Source organism: Tigriopus californicus, chromosome 1 (assembly GCF_007210705.1).
Source record: "Tigriopus californicus strain San Diego chromosome 1, Tcal_SD_v2.1, whole genome shotgun sequence".
Classification (NCBI taxonomy): Eukaryota; Metazoa; Arthropoda; class Copepoda; order Harpacticoida; family Harpacticidae; genus Tigriopus; species Tigriopus californicus.
In genome coordinates this window covers 9,522,624-9,537,587 of record NC_081440.1, presented here as the reverse complement: position 1 = coordinate 9,537,587, position 14,964 = coordinate 9,522,624, and the positions used below count along the sequence as shown (strand labels likewise).

The following is a 14,964-nucleotide window of genomic DNA, read 5'->3' as shown; positions in this document are numbered from 1 at the left end:
TGTTTGCAACTGCTAAGTCTCCTCAGGGCAGTAAATTCGTTTTCGGAGGATTTTGATTTCCATCCACAAGCTTTGACATGCTTGGTTGATTATTTCAAGGCCAAGGTGGCCCAATTAATCTTGGATGACAAAAGAATCCGAAGACTTCGCTTTCTTCTGGATCAATTGGATTTGGCAACTCTGAGTATCAAGAAACAGCGACGGTACTCTTCGGACCCACTTGCTTGGTGTGCATAGTGGCAAACGACTTCACCTCCTTTTTAACGCCAAATACTCAACGAAGATACACTGACGCCAAAACCGGATTGAACGAAAAAAACAATCCGTATTTAAGTGAGCGTTTAAAGTCTTTTAGTGAGCGTGAAAAAGTGATGGTGTTAATGGTGGATGAGATTTACTGTGCCCAACAAGTCGAGTTCATGGGGGGCAATTTCTTTGGCTTGTTGATGGACCAGTTGAACAACCAGTTAAAACCGTCCTGGTTTTCATGATCAAATCTGTGGCTGGCCCATTTAGAAGGTTGAGGTTTAGAAGGCTGGCCCCTTGAAGGTGCTCTCAAAACGCACGTTAAGGCTCTATGGTCACTACAATTGACCCTAAATCCTGGGTTGGGACAAAACTCATGCATGCTTTTGAAAACGTACAACATCAGATACCTTTCGTACCTTCTCTCAAAACCGTGCAATCCCAACCTTTCTAAACTCTCCCAATACGAGAGCTCTCTCATATCCTCAATGTTCCTAGTAAAACGTCTTTGGACCTGCTCGAGCTTTTGCAAAACTGCTGAACTAATTTGAGCTCAAATGGGCGAGGCATATTCAAGATGCGGCTGGACAATCGACATGTGCAAAGTTAGCATCGTGATACCATCTCTGGACTGAAACGTGCGATATATCCAACCATACATTTGAAAAGCTTTACCCACCTTCAATTGGATATGCTCAACGAACTTTCCATTATCTTGGAGGACTACACCTAAATCCTTTATGGATGAGACCTGCTGAATGCCCTTACCTTCATCATCTTATAGTGGAATGTCTAATGGCGTCGACCCAAACGTCATTGAGCGGAATTTCATTCCATTCAGTGCCATGTTACTTGCAGCAACCCAACAATAGATTTGGTCTAGGACCTCTACCAGACAACCGGAATTTGATCATTCCTACCAGTTACCAATTTTGTATCATCAGCATAGGAAGAGATACTGACATTAAAACTACCAAGCTTCTGAAGCGGAGCAATCAAGATGATGAAAAGGAGGGGACCCAAAATTGAGCCCTGAGAAACACCCGACTTGACATGATATATGTCACTAAGGGTTCCCTCAACCTTAACCAATTGCTTCCTACCATAAATGCAACTTCTTAACCAATTGAGAACTTCGCCTTGGATCCCAATCTCATGGAGCCTGTTAACTAAAAGACGTCAAAAAATGTCAAAGGCCTTGGCAAATCGAGATAAACTACATCAACTGATTCATAGTTTTCTAGTCCCTCAAAAACCGGCTCTATATGTTCAATCAGTTGGGTAACCGTGCTAAAATGTGCTGGAACCCATGCTGGCTAGGAGGAAGGACTTCATGAATATCCATAAATTCAACAAGTTTGAACTTCATGATCTTATCAAACACCTTCGCAATATTTGAATTGAGAGAAATCGGCCTATAGTTACTGGGGAGCGACTTATCTCCCCCTTTAAAATTGGAACAACATGAGCTAACTTCAGAAAAGAGGGGAACTTGCCCTGGTCCAAGATGCAACGTATCAAGTACGAGAAAACAGGAGCAAGAACCTGTGAGCATCTCATCAGAAACTGAGATGTCACCCCATCAGGGCTGGAGAGCTTGAGAGTTTATGATGGCCTCTAAAGCATCTTGATCTGTGATTGACCTCCAAGTATGTTGGCCATAGACTCTACATTGTCTATGGCTTCCCCATTGACTTCAAAAGGCCCTACAGGGTTTTTCATCTTTCTCTTAGTGTTTGCGTAAGAGAAAAATGCCTTCGTATTCGACCTCACCTCCTGAACTATTCTACTTTCCTTTTTCAACTGATCTCTCTCAATGGAAGCCTTAATTCTACATTGAATCAAATCCAACTTTCTTTGAAGCCTAGTCAGAACTACTGGATTCAGATTGCTCTGGAGCCTTTTTGCTAGTTTGCAACTCCTTTGGAACAAATTCTTCCTATACTTCGGAATTTTAGATTGTGCCCCGCCCTGTGGAATACATTCAGAGATTCCTAGAGAGGAACTGACTTCCTCAAAAACCGGAATCATTTTGTCTAAGGCTACATCTATGGACGATTCCTTTTTCAGCATTGAAATGAGGTCAATCTCCTCTAACCTTTCTATAATCAACGGCCAATGTTCATCTTTGAACTTGAACTTAGCCAGACTGACCGTTTTGGCCGGTTTTATTCTAGAGCACGCGGGCTTTTGAGTAATGGTCGGGTGACCCTATCTCGCGAACATGATCTGACAGATTACTAGGCGTCACATGGACGTGCTAGATCAGATTAGGGTCATTGGAAAAGACCAAATCCAGAACGGTATTCGCTCTGGTGGCTACACCAACATGCTTGGAGAAATTGCGCAAGATTGCAAACGCCTCAGCTTTTCGAGCAATTGAGATGACGATTTCGAAATGGGAATGTACCTATCTGGATGTTATGTTATGGACGCGCGGAGAACAGACAGACGATGTACTGTGGTTGAAGCTCTATTGCAAACTGTTTATTGAACGGTAGTAGGGGCATGGATACAAGGGATCGTATATACACAGAGAGCATATATGAGAAATGAGAGAGCGTGATCCATAAGCATGGCATAAGCCGTGATAACCTAAATGATGAATAACCCTACACTGGTCTAACCTCCCACTCTACAACGTGGCCTATATATTGTCACAATGGACAGATCAATTGAATACAACAAGAAAAATCAACTACATTTACAAATGTAGGAAATGAACAGACCAAACAATCAAATAATGAAATACTCCTTTAATAAAAAATACATGAAATAAACAAGAACGGAGAATGTAAAATAAAATATGTAAGACTAAAATACTAGTGATAGGCAGAAGAGAAAGCTAAAGAACAAATGTGTCTTACCTTAAGCAGCCATGTGACCACTTCCACAACACAACACACTCAGACTGGCCGTTTGAAAAGATCGGAAGCAACAAAAAGTGCGACTGCTGTCAATAAAAGATTGTACTTAGAAAGTGCAATTAATCCATAAAAAACCAATCATCCAAGAGTACAATTGTGCTATTATGGAGCATTCGGGCCTTTGGCAACTTGATGGCCACTGACATGAGTTGTGAGCGATTTTAATGGTAAAGCACCTTTAAGGAAAATATCATTTGATAGAAGGCAAGATTGGAGAGCGGCAATCAGCCAGAAATTGAATCCAAATATCCTCTCGCCAATCCAATGCAGCACTACATAGCTAGTAACCCAAGGCTTTTCTCATTTGTTTAAATAGGGCGCTCTACTCATATAATTTGCTTGTGTAGCTACCTCCAACTCTAATACCTTACCGTACATCTGATAGAACTTGAAATATAATCAATTAACTGTGGAGCAGGATCTTTTTCGGCAACTTCCACAGCTTTTGAATTTGTCCCTCAGCTCATTAACTACTTCGTAAATTTAGCCTTGTATTAGGTCAATCAGCCTAAAAGTTGCAAGTTAGATAGCTTGCCACTACGAATGTTTTAGAGACTCGATTTAAAATTGATCACGACAATCATATAGCTTTGTTAAGAAACTACAAGATGGCTTTTAAGGACGAAGCTTATCCATACCCGTTTCAAAAACGGGCCTCAGGATTGGGAAGAAAACCGGTTAGTGCAACCCTTTCGTATTTCTACTCGACATACATTCTTGTCAGAGTCTAATCTTGATCCTTGATCTAAGTAACCTACAAACAACGAATCAAAAGGAACACAGGCGCAGAGAATGGGGTCGAAGTTAAAGGACAAGAAAAAAGAAGTAAAGAATGAAAATGAAAAGAGTGTTAAAAAGTTTGCACTAAATCGGAAAACATCTAAAAAGTTCAGTTACACCAAAAATGTGGAATTTGAAAAAATAGGGGGCAACCTTTTTTGACTCAAGACACTCTCAAAATCTATTTTCTTCTAACTTTCCATTAACAAATATTTCTTAATGTCCATTAATCCAGCAATGTCGGTTTTCTTGGGCCCAAGTATAGGTAATATTGCTAACAAGTTTGAGTTGCATGTGATTAGTTCCTTACTCGCCAATACGTACTACGCATGCCTTCCTTTAGAAAGAACCTTGAACTACATTTGGCCACTTCGGGCGAAAATCGACCAAGAATATTATTGACTCATTGTAGTTTGGTTGTGATGGATGCATGATCAATCAACGGCATTCGAATTCACATGCGATCCAAAAGCCAATACCATTTTCCAGCCTTGATCCAACTATTCACTGAAATTCTTTCAATAGGGAGCACACATGCTACTACATTCATGGTGCAAAAAGGTGTCGGTGGAGAAGCATTAATTTTGGAAGTGTGGGCATTGCTTGTTTGTTGGAGACATGTTGACATATCAGAAGAATGTATTATCAATCGTTTGGGCCATAATGGCCTCATCATTCACCAATCTCCAAGATGCTCAAGGTTGGAGTGAACGTTGAAGCGCTAATTTTATGATTAACCGCATTGATCTTGCATCCATTGTTTGTGAGTAGGTGTCTCCATCGCTAAGGTGCAAGAAGACGGAGTCTTTTCAAATAAAGCCTTTTTGAGGCTGAAGGATGGATTGCCGCGGAACTTGATCGACTTTACGCTTTGCACTCGCCTCTCACTGAATTATCTTCGAGGATCTAGGAACTACTGGCTGTCTTTAGGCAATTTGACCCATGACACGTTGTTAACCGGGGGTAAGAAGTCCGACGAATATATGTATAACGCCATCAGGCACGAAAGAGAAACATGATTTGGCAGGCAATACTAGATTGATCGATTGTGCTAATCCAAGTGCCATTTTAAACCTCAGAAAAAGATTGAATTTGCTTCGATTGACATTAGAACTCTCGGGCTTATCTTTGATATTTGTATGTACAGCGAATAGTGATTTGAAAGCTTTGCTCATTAGATATCTTGACTTGGTATTCACTTTTCGATTCTCATTCAGCTTATGTGGTTAACGAAAAAGAAACATTGATATCGGTGCAAAGATACCACCCTATGATCCAGGATGAGATATCTCTGCGATTTGAAAATGGATTTAACTTCCAAGAATGGGAGCACTTTTGCTTCGTGTTCCAAAGTTTCGCCCAAGTGCCATATCCTGGAGGAAATATCAACCTGACCACCAAGGCTTACTTCAATGGGGAGTTCATTCGAGAGGGTAATTCAAACAAGAACGTATAAAAACACACTATTATAGTTCCCAGTCCTTGACGTCTACGTCATTTCAGTCACCAAAGTGGTTCCCAAATCCAGTTTCGTCGAAATTGCCCAAGGAGCGACATTGTTGTTGGGGCAAAAGCAAGACAACTCGCGGAAAGAATATGATGTGGAACGGTCGTTTAGTGGTCGCTATGCAGATCTGTCCTTTTGGCGAGGCCAACTGGTTAGCGAGGAAATCAAGGCCCTCGCCAATTGCAAAAGCGCCTCCAACCGAGGCATCATAGTGGATTGGGATGTGAGCAAATACGAATTCGATTCTAATCATGTCTCGGTTGAAACGTACAAGAACAACGATCAACCTTGTTCGAAGGCCAATTTACATGGTCGAGCTCTTTTCAACTACGGCGCTCCTCGAGACAACTTCAAGTTTCTTTGTGACAAATTGGACGGCCAATTGCCCGTATTTAAGACGCAAGAAGAGAGAACCAAGAAATACCAGGCGATTAAGGGCTTGTTCCTTAACACCTTTGACAACTTCACATGCCTGTTAACAGACCAAGGTGTGGAGCAAGACCAAAAGGAGGTTTTCTTTTGGACAGGCATTGAAGAGGACACGAATCGGACGGGCAATCTTTTCATCGATGCTTATTCCCAAAAACCGGTGGATTGGGATGTGAACCTATTTCCGGGTCCAGCTGCCGGCGATATCAAGTGTACCATGGTGCGTGGGAAAGAATTTTTGGCCAAAGAAAAATGCGATTCGGAATTACCGTGCGGGTACTGTGAGTTTCATCCCAAGAAAAAGCTACTCTTGAAGGGCCTTTGTATTGGAGATCTGTCCGAAAACGGTGACTTCGACACGGAATATTACGTTTCTGGCATGAAAAATGAGCGCCCTCACTTCAGAGGCTTGAGGGCCAGCCACATCTACTTCAATGACACGGATCAAACTTGGGTTTTGGCTTCCCTTAGATCTCCTGGGAAGAGGTCATTGGTCCGAAATGACGCGTTCAAAACTGGCTTTCCCTTGGGGAGAACCCCTTGGACATTGCTAAATACCAACCCGGACCAGAAAGGAATTTGTAATTTACGTAACGGTGAACAGCACTTCTTGGCCTTTTCTGATTGCTATCCTGATAGGTTCACTTGCACAAATGGGGAATGCATTGATTTGGAGCAAAAATGTAATTCTGTCTTGGATTGCCAAGATGGTTCCGATGAAGAGGATTGCGAGTTTCTCATGGTCGATGAGAGTTATGCCAAGGACAAACTACCCAAGCGTGGCAACGAGAAAAGTCCCCTAGAAGTTTTCTTCAGCATCGATATTGGCGCTTTTCCCGAAATCGATTCCACCAATTTTAAAGTCAATTCAGACTACGATATCAATCTGCGTTGGTATGATCCGAGATTGAAGTTTCGGGACTTGAACAACGAGACCAAATTCAATGGATTGAACGCGGAGGAAAGCACTCATCTGTGGAGTCCTAAACTGGAATTTGTCAATGCCCTTGGACCAGTAAAGCAAGATAGGGACGACTTTGGTTCCCTTCGCTTGATCAAAGAGGAAACCGAAGCGCTCCCACAAGACTTTTCCCTCTCCAGAGAAGGTATCATCTACTGGGCATTGTTTTCGTATTCAAATTCGTGGTTAGGCTCTAAACAATCAGGTTGGCCGCACTGACAATGATTCAGTTCAATCAAAATATTCAGAAACAAAAAAAAACAAAAAAATGACCGCTGTTGGCCTTCATCAAGGCACTGAACCTCTTGGTCGGCCACTATCCCGTTACAGGCACAATGCTCTTCCTCATTAGTAATAATGTTGGATTTGGATTTGGCCTTGAGGGCTTTGGCCAACATTTTGCCCGCCTTTCGCTCCAAAATGAACTCGATTGTAAAGTTTTCGGGTGGCAATTTGGAAAGAAAAGTAGGCAGCGGCTATTGACTGATTGTTCTTAGGCCTTGAATCTTAAAAACTGATCAATAGAGAACTATTGGACTTTCAAGCAGTTGGTCACTGTATAAGACTTCCAGGAGATATTGCGTTTTTCTTTGAAGCGCTTAAATGCATTACCACTGTGACAAGGAACACGGAAGACAGTGCCTGCCAATGGGTTGGCGATGGCGGAGTGCTTTTTTATGAAACCAAAAACGGCGACCGTGATACAAAAATGTCAATCAAAACTAATTTAGACATTTTTAGTCTGTAATATGATCTAATGGCAAAGTCGAGCTAGGAGAGTCGTCCGAAGTCTTGTAACGGAATTCATAGCACATCTCACTTCTCACTTGATTACTCCGCCCTCCAATTTCAGCTCGCCTGTACTCGGGAGAAAAAAATTCCATATCCTTGCAAAGAAGATACTCGTTAGACCATTCATGCGAATTTGATTTATACTACTATCCCTTCGATACTCAGGTGATACTCAGTTAGTGGGTGTTGAGTTGCTTCATGAATGATTCATGAATAATGATTTCCCTCCCACAGGTGTGTCCCATGGTTTTCGAGCTAAGAGACAAAACGGAGGATTTCATCCAATTCAACAAAGACCAAGATCCTATTAAGTATAGAGGTGAGTAAATTTCTACAACTTCCAGCAATTCTCCGCAAATTTCGATGAGAACGGAAAATTAGCCAGTCGGTAATGTCTAGGATCACGGAGTCTTTCGCAATATGAAATTGCCACCGAAGAATTGGAAATCACCCGAAACGAGAGGAATTTCAGCACAGCCTTGGTAAAGGTTGTCCTTCGACATCGAACCGAGTTCCACGTGGCCAATTCCTTCGTTCAGACACTAATTGTTCTGATCGTGGCCTTTGCCACCTTCTTCTTCGATTTGAACGACTTCTCGGATAGAATAATGGTTAACACCGTTTTGCTCCTAGTTATGGCCACAATCAACGCCTCAATTCAAAATGTAAGATGATCTAATTAAATTGCCGCTGCTTTCAACATGATTCATAGAACAGTTTCGCCCAAAATAGACTGTTCTTTTTTTGAATCAAAATAATGATTATTTCAAAACGACCATATCATTTCCAGCATGTTCCCGTCACATCATACTTCAAACTCATCGACGTTTGGTTGCTGTTTTGTGTTGTGGTGATTGTGATCGTCATTGTGTTTCACACCATCTTGGCGGCTCTCTTCACAGGATCTGGACCACGAAAAGGTGACAATCTCAATTCTAAAAGCGCCTTTCAACGCATCCGAACTCCTTCCGGATCTCTCACCACAGATACTCAAGGTCTCCGGGAAACCTTTAGCGGGGACGACTCACCTGTTGGTCGAATTGCCAATTGGACGGGCATGATCATTGTACTGGTGATCATCATTATCTTCAATATTGTATTTTGGGTTATCGCCTTGAAAGAGTTCAACATGGACTCCGCCCAGATATTGATTGAGAAGAAGCCCATTCGTTAAAATGGCGAGAGACACCATAAGATGGGATCGATACGTTACAGTGTAGGTTTGGTGGCAGTAGTTGAATAAAGTACCGAGCTAAAGGAGGAATTTGGACCTTAGTAATTATCTAACATCAGGAACCAACTAACACGTTGCGACAAAATAATATTCGTCGATGCATTTTAACTGTCACTTTTTTCCTCTAAGAAATCAACTAACTTGCACCGGCAGTTGAATTTTATCTTAGGCATCTAATACGTTTCCTTAGGCAAGGATAGCTTTAAAAGGAGGATTGGACATGGCAATTGGCGAACCTAGGCCACTTTGTGAAAACAACACTTCACCTCCCCCAAAGTCACAAGGGATACTACCATACATTATGAAAAAGCGATTTAAAAGAAAAAAATAGTGTTTCAATGACAAAACTTTGAGTTATATTACTTTAAATGAAAATATCGAAAGTTTCTGGTTTATGCAGTGAAAAAATCTAGAGTTTTAAGATTAGGCAATTATGAATAAAATAAAATATGTGCCATTTGGCCTCAAATGACAATACCTTACTGCGTGTTTCTATTTATCTCTCCATCAAAGAGCTGTGACAAAAGGAAAAATCGGCCTAGCTCCGCAGATGTCCACTCCTCTAGTTAAAGGTCTCTCTGCCTTAGGTCTCGAATTCAATGCTTGAAAACATACGGAAAACAGTAAGTCTTGAAGAAGCTTTGCAAGCATCACAGCAAATGTAGAGAATTCGATTGACTATCCGATGTTTCTCAGAGTGGTTTCGTTTTTCGTTGAATACGTCTCATCAACTAAACACAGGCTCTGCCCTCAACTATTGGTTTCGGTGGAGGTAAAATTCGTGGCTGAAAAGTGATCAGGGGTCATCCATTTTCATATGGATGAATGAGTTTTTTTTTTGTATACATTCAAAGGCCTAACGGAGGTTCACATGATATTGCAAAAGGCCATTCCGTCGGTGAGAACTTCTTGCATTAGGACTTGGGTCTCCATGGGAATCATAGCATCGCCTGATGGATCAGGGTCTTCCTCAAAATACTGACGGTAACGGGCCTGAAAAAAGACCAAGTTTCAGTTTGTACGTTTCTTCAATACATTTCATCTATGCTAGAATAAACAACAAGTGGGTACTGTATATAAACTTATTTACAAATATAGAAGAGACTACATGATCTAACGATTTATACCCCTCTGAACCACTAAAACAAAACCACATACAAAACATACGTATGGCATTAGCTTGACCGATTCTAATGCTTCACTTTAATTGTAATTTGAATAAATTGCCGATTCAAATTATTCTTGAACTACTTGTTTCTTCGTTCCGTATTACGACATATGACCTTGCACAATCATCAGATATGTTTTATATACTTCTTTTCGACAACTAAAAATCTTCGTTTAGTTGCTCTATGGGACGCAAGTTGATCACTACTTATTTCTACCTTTGTTCCCTTTGCAGGTTTACGATCAATGACAAAGCCTACTAAAACTTACAAAATATTCTTCGGTCAAGAGCAAGTCCTGAAAACAAGGGACAATCTATCGTTTAGTCACGTGAGCCAAGGTACGCAGTGGGTCATAAATCGATGGATGCTGTGCATCGAGATGGGGCTTTGAATTACGACTTAATTCAAAGTGACCGATCAATATAGCAAAATTCATTTTTCAAAGCTTTTGATTGAATGGGCTGACGGTGCCTTCCTTGTTTTCACTTTCGTTTAAAATCTATGAAGAGATTTCTGCGGAATCAGCTTGGAAAGAAATATTTCTCCTCATTCGGATTGCCAATTGGTGCTACTGGAATGTTTTATGGGCGTCCTGACAAGTTGGCCCATAAGGGATGATTTTGAAGGCTTAGGTGATTCCATCATCTTCTTACCGCCAGCTGCAAAAAGCGTGTCATGGGCTGTTTGGTCTGTCTTGGGGGGGTTGGGACTAATTTGGGCCGATACTTGTTTTCTACGTCTTTTAATCCTGCCAAGGACTGAATCATTAATGTTATGGTTTTGAATCAAATCATAGACGGTGCACATTTCATTCAAAAATGAATTATTTGTCTCTCTTGTGGAGCTTGTAGATTGCGTATTTCATGAGAGGAAAATATTAGTTCATATGATCAATCAATGAATATAGAAAAGTATTACTCACATAAACATACTCATCTAAAGCGGATTGCTCAATATTTAGACATACACTGGGCGAAGAAAGTTGCCAATAGAAATCATCTCTAACCATCTTAAAATGATAGCCACCATTGAAGTAACCTTACTTCATTCGCACTGATTGGCTGATTGGATGCTTGGACTTAGAATAGTGTCAGAACATGGCATAAATAGGAATGGCCTGGTGATTATTTGGATCAAGCTGTTTCAAAGAATGGTCGACGACCAAACTTGCTCATTTCAGTTGACTCTAGTAAAGAGTACTCACTTGACATCTTCGGCAGGTACAAAAATCCAATTCTCTCGCGGCTTGTTCCCAATAGATGTCTGGGATTTCCTCGGCTCTCGAGCTGCGAGTCAGTGGTCGAGCAGTGGCACGCCTTGACCTCGTGGGCAAAGTCCTTTCTTCGGAATGAGATCTCATGGGGGTTTGACGGAGTCGCATATCGCTCACACGTGCACACAGGGCCTCCTCATACGAAGGTGGAGCCAAGCGATTCTGAAAACCGAAATGTTCCATTTAAAGAAGAACTCAAATCGGTTGGATTCAGACGACACGGAAAATATTGTCATACTACCCTATGTGGGATTTTTGGGACCCAAAGGTACCGCACCAAAAAAGATGAGATGCGACCATTTGTTAGTCTTCTCACATTCGGGAGAGGTAAATCCTCTGACAAAAGCTGGGGTCCTTGGCTTGTTATATAATACGAGTTGACTCGGCACACAGGGGAGCGAGGAAAAAACTGCAGTAAGATTTCTCAAGCATAGTACAGTCCTTCTTCCCTTCCTCTCTACTTGCCTACCTCGGCTACTTGCACAATTTGAGACTGAAAGTGCTTCGTTCCTCTTCTCATACCAAGTCGGAATAAGCTTGGGTGGTCCGTACGAAGTTCAGGCAACTGCTCTGCACAACCCTTGAGCGAGGCAAGGAGCGCAGGAACCGACCGGTCTTGAATTATAGACCCGAGGAAAATGCTTAGTTTCTGGAACCTCGCAAACTTACTACTACATACGTATATACCTACCAAACGCTGCAATGCTGGCGAATGTACACCAGAAGGTAGTCCATGCCTAACAAGTTAAATACAAATTGTTAGATTCGTTAAGAAAATATGATCCTCACTCAGAGATGCTACTCACCGCCAAATTATGCACGCCCAACTTTCAAAAAACATCCTTCTTTTATCAGCCCAGTTGAGGGTCCTCAAATATAGATGAAATACTACTAATACAGAACTGTGTTATTGTTCACGTATAAAATCGATTCTTCAAGCTGTTAACGTAAGAAATGTGTTTGAAATTTGGGGTCGCTTAATTATGACTCCCTTGTTCCCCTGTCTGTATGTCTGTAGAAGGACTAACGGCTATGAAATGTATCACTTTCGATAGGTCCAAACTTGATCCAACTCTACTGAGATGATTGACAGGATTGCAATCATCCCATGGTTTTACTGTTGTACTAGATATCATTATATTGCTGCCAACCAATTTCCTTTTCATTTGATGTAATATGAATCGTCAAACGCTTCTTTTGGTATTATCAAATCAGCAACAAAATACAGCTTGAATAGTTCTTTGGAAAAACCAAAACATCAAGTCTCACCTGTTTGAGAACATCAGAGTAAGTCGGCGGTGGCGAAGTTGGGTGGCCGAAAATACGAGAGGAATCATCGGCAAAGAGCGATGTGGGATCAGTATGAGCTCGTCCCAACACAGCAGCTCTGGGGGGTGGGGCGAGGTATTCGGGCAGTTCATGAGCCATCCGGTGAGTGTGGTATTCCGATGGACGGTCAAAATTGTTCATCCCTTGAAAATCTGGGATTCGGTTAGCATGTGGAAGAGTTATAGGTGGGGCTGGAGGCGTTCGAAGACCGTGATCTCTCGTGGAGGACGAGCCTCTGGGAACGTCGGGAAAAACCGGTGGCACAGTGAGCAGATTGGGGGAGGGCAGATCGATCTCAAGGCGCTCTTGTCGCCTCAAGAAAGGTGAGGTGGAAAAGAATGATACTGGACGAGAAGACGGCGAAGGCCGATCGAAAGATGAATGGGCTGTGGTAGCAGATGAAGTTGAAGCGGAAGTATCTGTTGAGAGAGCGTTAAGACTCCGAGGTAAATACTGCTTGCGTCATTCATGGTTGCATTTGTAAACACACTCGTGAACATAAGAATAAGAAGACAGCCTAACCTGGTGGTGGTGGTGGTGGTGGTGGTNGGGGGAGGCTCCGGGCAGTCATGAAACTCAATCCCGATAAGTTGAAAAACACATTTAATTGAATTACCTTCAGTGGTTTGCCCGTCTGAACGCCGGTCCTCTGAGATAGCCCGCCTGGGTTCTGCCTTCTCACGGCGTCGACCAAAAAGCTTTGCCGCATCAAAAGACCTTTGGCTATTCAAATATTTGGCTTTGCTTCGACAAAACTTGCAACGACCGGGCTTCTTGTCTGGCTGGCTGGTTAATTCCGAATAATAACCGCAGAAACAACGCCGAGGTTCCAATCCCGACGACGTAGTGCATGAAGATGATGTGGATGTTGGCTCTGAATCCACGGAGTTCTTATGTCTGGGTATGGCCCCTAGAAAGGCACGTGGTGGAGGAGGAACGGTCAATGTGACGGCTGAAGATTCGCCCTCATGTGCCGCTTCATTCTCCAGGGGTACTGATATTGCTCCCACCCTTGTTGAGAAGGTAGACGTCGAAGCAGAGTCGCTTGATTGAGGTCCAAGAAAGTGTTGAGATACCACATGGTCCTCTTGGGGGGGCTGGCTAGCCTCACTTCCTCGCGGGCTGGGAGTGCGGGTCCTTATCGCACTAGAGCGTAGTAGGGGGGTCCTCTTAGAGGGCGTTTCATTGGGACTGGGACTTCTGTTGAATGCGAGATTATTTCCATTGGATGTCTTGGAGGGAGATGACGACGATGCTGTTACTCTAGCGACGATAGCCGATGCCCATTTGGATATTGAGTTAGTGGAGGCTGTGAAACTGGGTCCTCCTCCACCCACACCTGTTGGTTGAGAACCCTGGGGATCACTGTCGGTGGCTTCTTCAATGTTACCCCCAAGGGAGGGTTTTGCCGCCATCGCAAAGATCAAGGCATGGTCAACATAACTTTCCGCCTAATGCAAGACGTGTTGGTCGATAGAAGATGTGTATATAGAGGAGCGGTTCAGGAGGACAGCGAACAAGGCGAGACTCTTCTCCCAGTTGTCTCTGATTCAAACCCCAGGGCCTCAAATCAACTTAGGGTGAAGACGTAGTGTAGTGCAACTTCCTACTATGAAAGAGGGGCCCAGTTCGAATCTCCTCCCCGATCTTTCTCAAGAATACTGTTAGACGCTAACCATAGCCACAGACAAAGAATCAAACTAATCCGAACACGGCACTGCCCATCAAAGATTGGATAAAGAGAGATAGCCGGGCGAGGCTCACTCCTTCGACCCTAACACCCACCAATCCAAAAGAAATCGAAGCTGCCTTCAGGGGTGATGAGTGATGACATAAGAGAAGCCATTCGCGGTCCTGGTGCGTCAATCATCGTTTAGGTGGAAAGTTGTCTACACTTGTTCAATGACGGATGAAGACAGAGAAATTCCCCTGCATCACGAAACCACTTCATATGAGACCTCTTCTTTCACTTGTTAAGAAGACAGCAATCCACGGGAAGATAGAGAATCGCTGGCGAGTCTTGAGCCTTCAAATGCTTACTAACAGAGTCATTGGCTTGTTTGCTTCATTCTAATTTTTTTTTCCTGCCTGGTAGTTGTATTCCTCCCACCCACGAAGGGTCGAAAAAGAAGAAATGGAGAAGAACAAAAAGAATAACGTAGACCCTGCGCAAGGACTCTGTTTGTCCTTGGGTGTCTCAGTGCGGCCTTGGAGAGGCTCTCACTCATAGCGCATCTCCCATCCAAACTCTGCTTGTTGGTGCGTGGGTTCTGTTCCGTTTGAGTCGTGCCTGTTTCTTCTTTGTTGTAGCTCGAGC

At 42.8% G+C, this 14,964-nt stretch overlaps 2 protein-coding genes across 5 annotated transcripts; one reads left to right on the top strand and one right to left on the bottom strand.

Moving 5' to 3' along the window:
- Positions 1 to 274: 274 nt before the first annotated feature.
- On the top strand, positions 275 to 10,737 carry LOC131883401 (uncharacterized). Of its 3 annotated transcripts, none has more exons than XM_059230879.1 (9): positions 275 to 549; positions 4,479 to 4,653; positions 4,725 to 4,916; positions 5,171 to 5,386; positions 5,457 to 6,995; positions 7,704 to 7,807; positions 7,877 to 7,961; positions 8,042 to 8,307; positions 8,433 to 8,906. In XM_059230879.1, the coding sequence occupies exons 2-9, from the start codon at positions 4,572 to 4,574 to the stop codon at positions 8,814 to 8,816; spliced, it is 2,868 nt and encodes a 955-aa protein (XP_059086862.1). In that variant the 5' UTR covers positions 275 to 549; positions 4,479 to 4,571; the 3' UTR covers positions 8,817 to 8,906. The 3 variants fall into 3 exon arrangements, with proteins under 3 accessions (XP_059086862.1, XP_059086853.1, XP_059086869.1); XM_059230870.1 differs by lacking the exon at positions 275 to 549 and adding an exon at positions 10,279 to 10,737 and having other exon boundaries at positions 2,014 to 4,653; positions 8,433 to 8,858; XM_059230886.1 differs by lacking the exon at positions 275 to 549 and having other exon boundaries at positions 2,018 to 4,653; positions 8,433 to 8,562; positions 8,629 to 8,906.
- LOC131883420 (uncharacterized) lies at positions 8,951 to 14,829 on the bottom strand. 2 transcript variants are annotated; one of them, XM_059230897.1, is made up of 5 exons: positions 13,264 to 14,829; positions 12,588 to 13,066; positions 11,250 to 11,480; positions 10,314 to 10,340; positions 8,951 to 9,869 (listed from the first exon to the last, which is right to left on the bottom strand). In XM_059230897.1, the coding sequence occupies exons 1-5, from the start codon at positions 14,060 to 14,062 to the stop codon at positions 9,744 to 9,746; spliced, it is 1,662 nt and encodes a 553-aa protein (XP_059086880.1). In that variant the 5' UTR covers positions 14,063 to 14,829; the 3' UTR covers positions 8,951 to 9,743. The 2 variants fall into 2 exon arrangements, with proteins under 2 accessions (XP_059086880.1, XP_059086887.1); XM_059230904.1 differs by lacking the exon at positions 10,314 to 10,340.
- Positions 14,830 to 14,964: the final 135 nt, after the last annotated feature.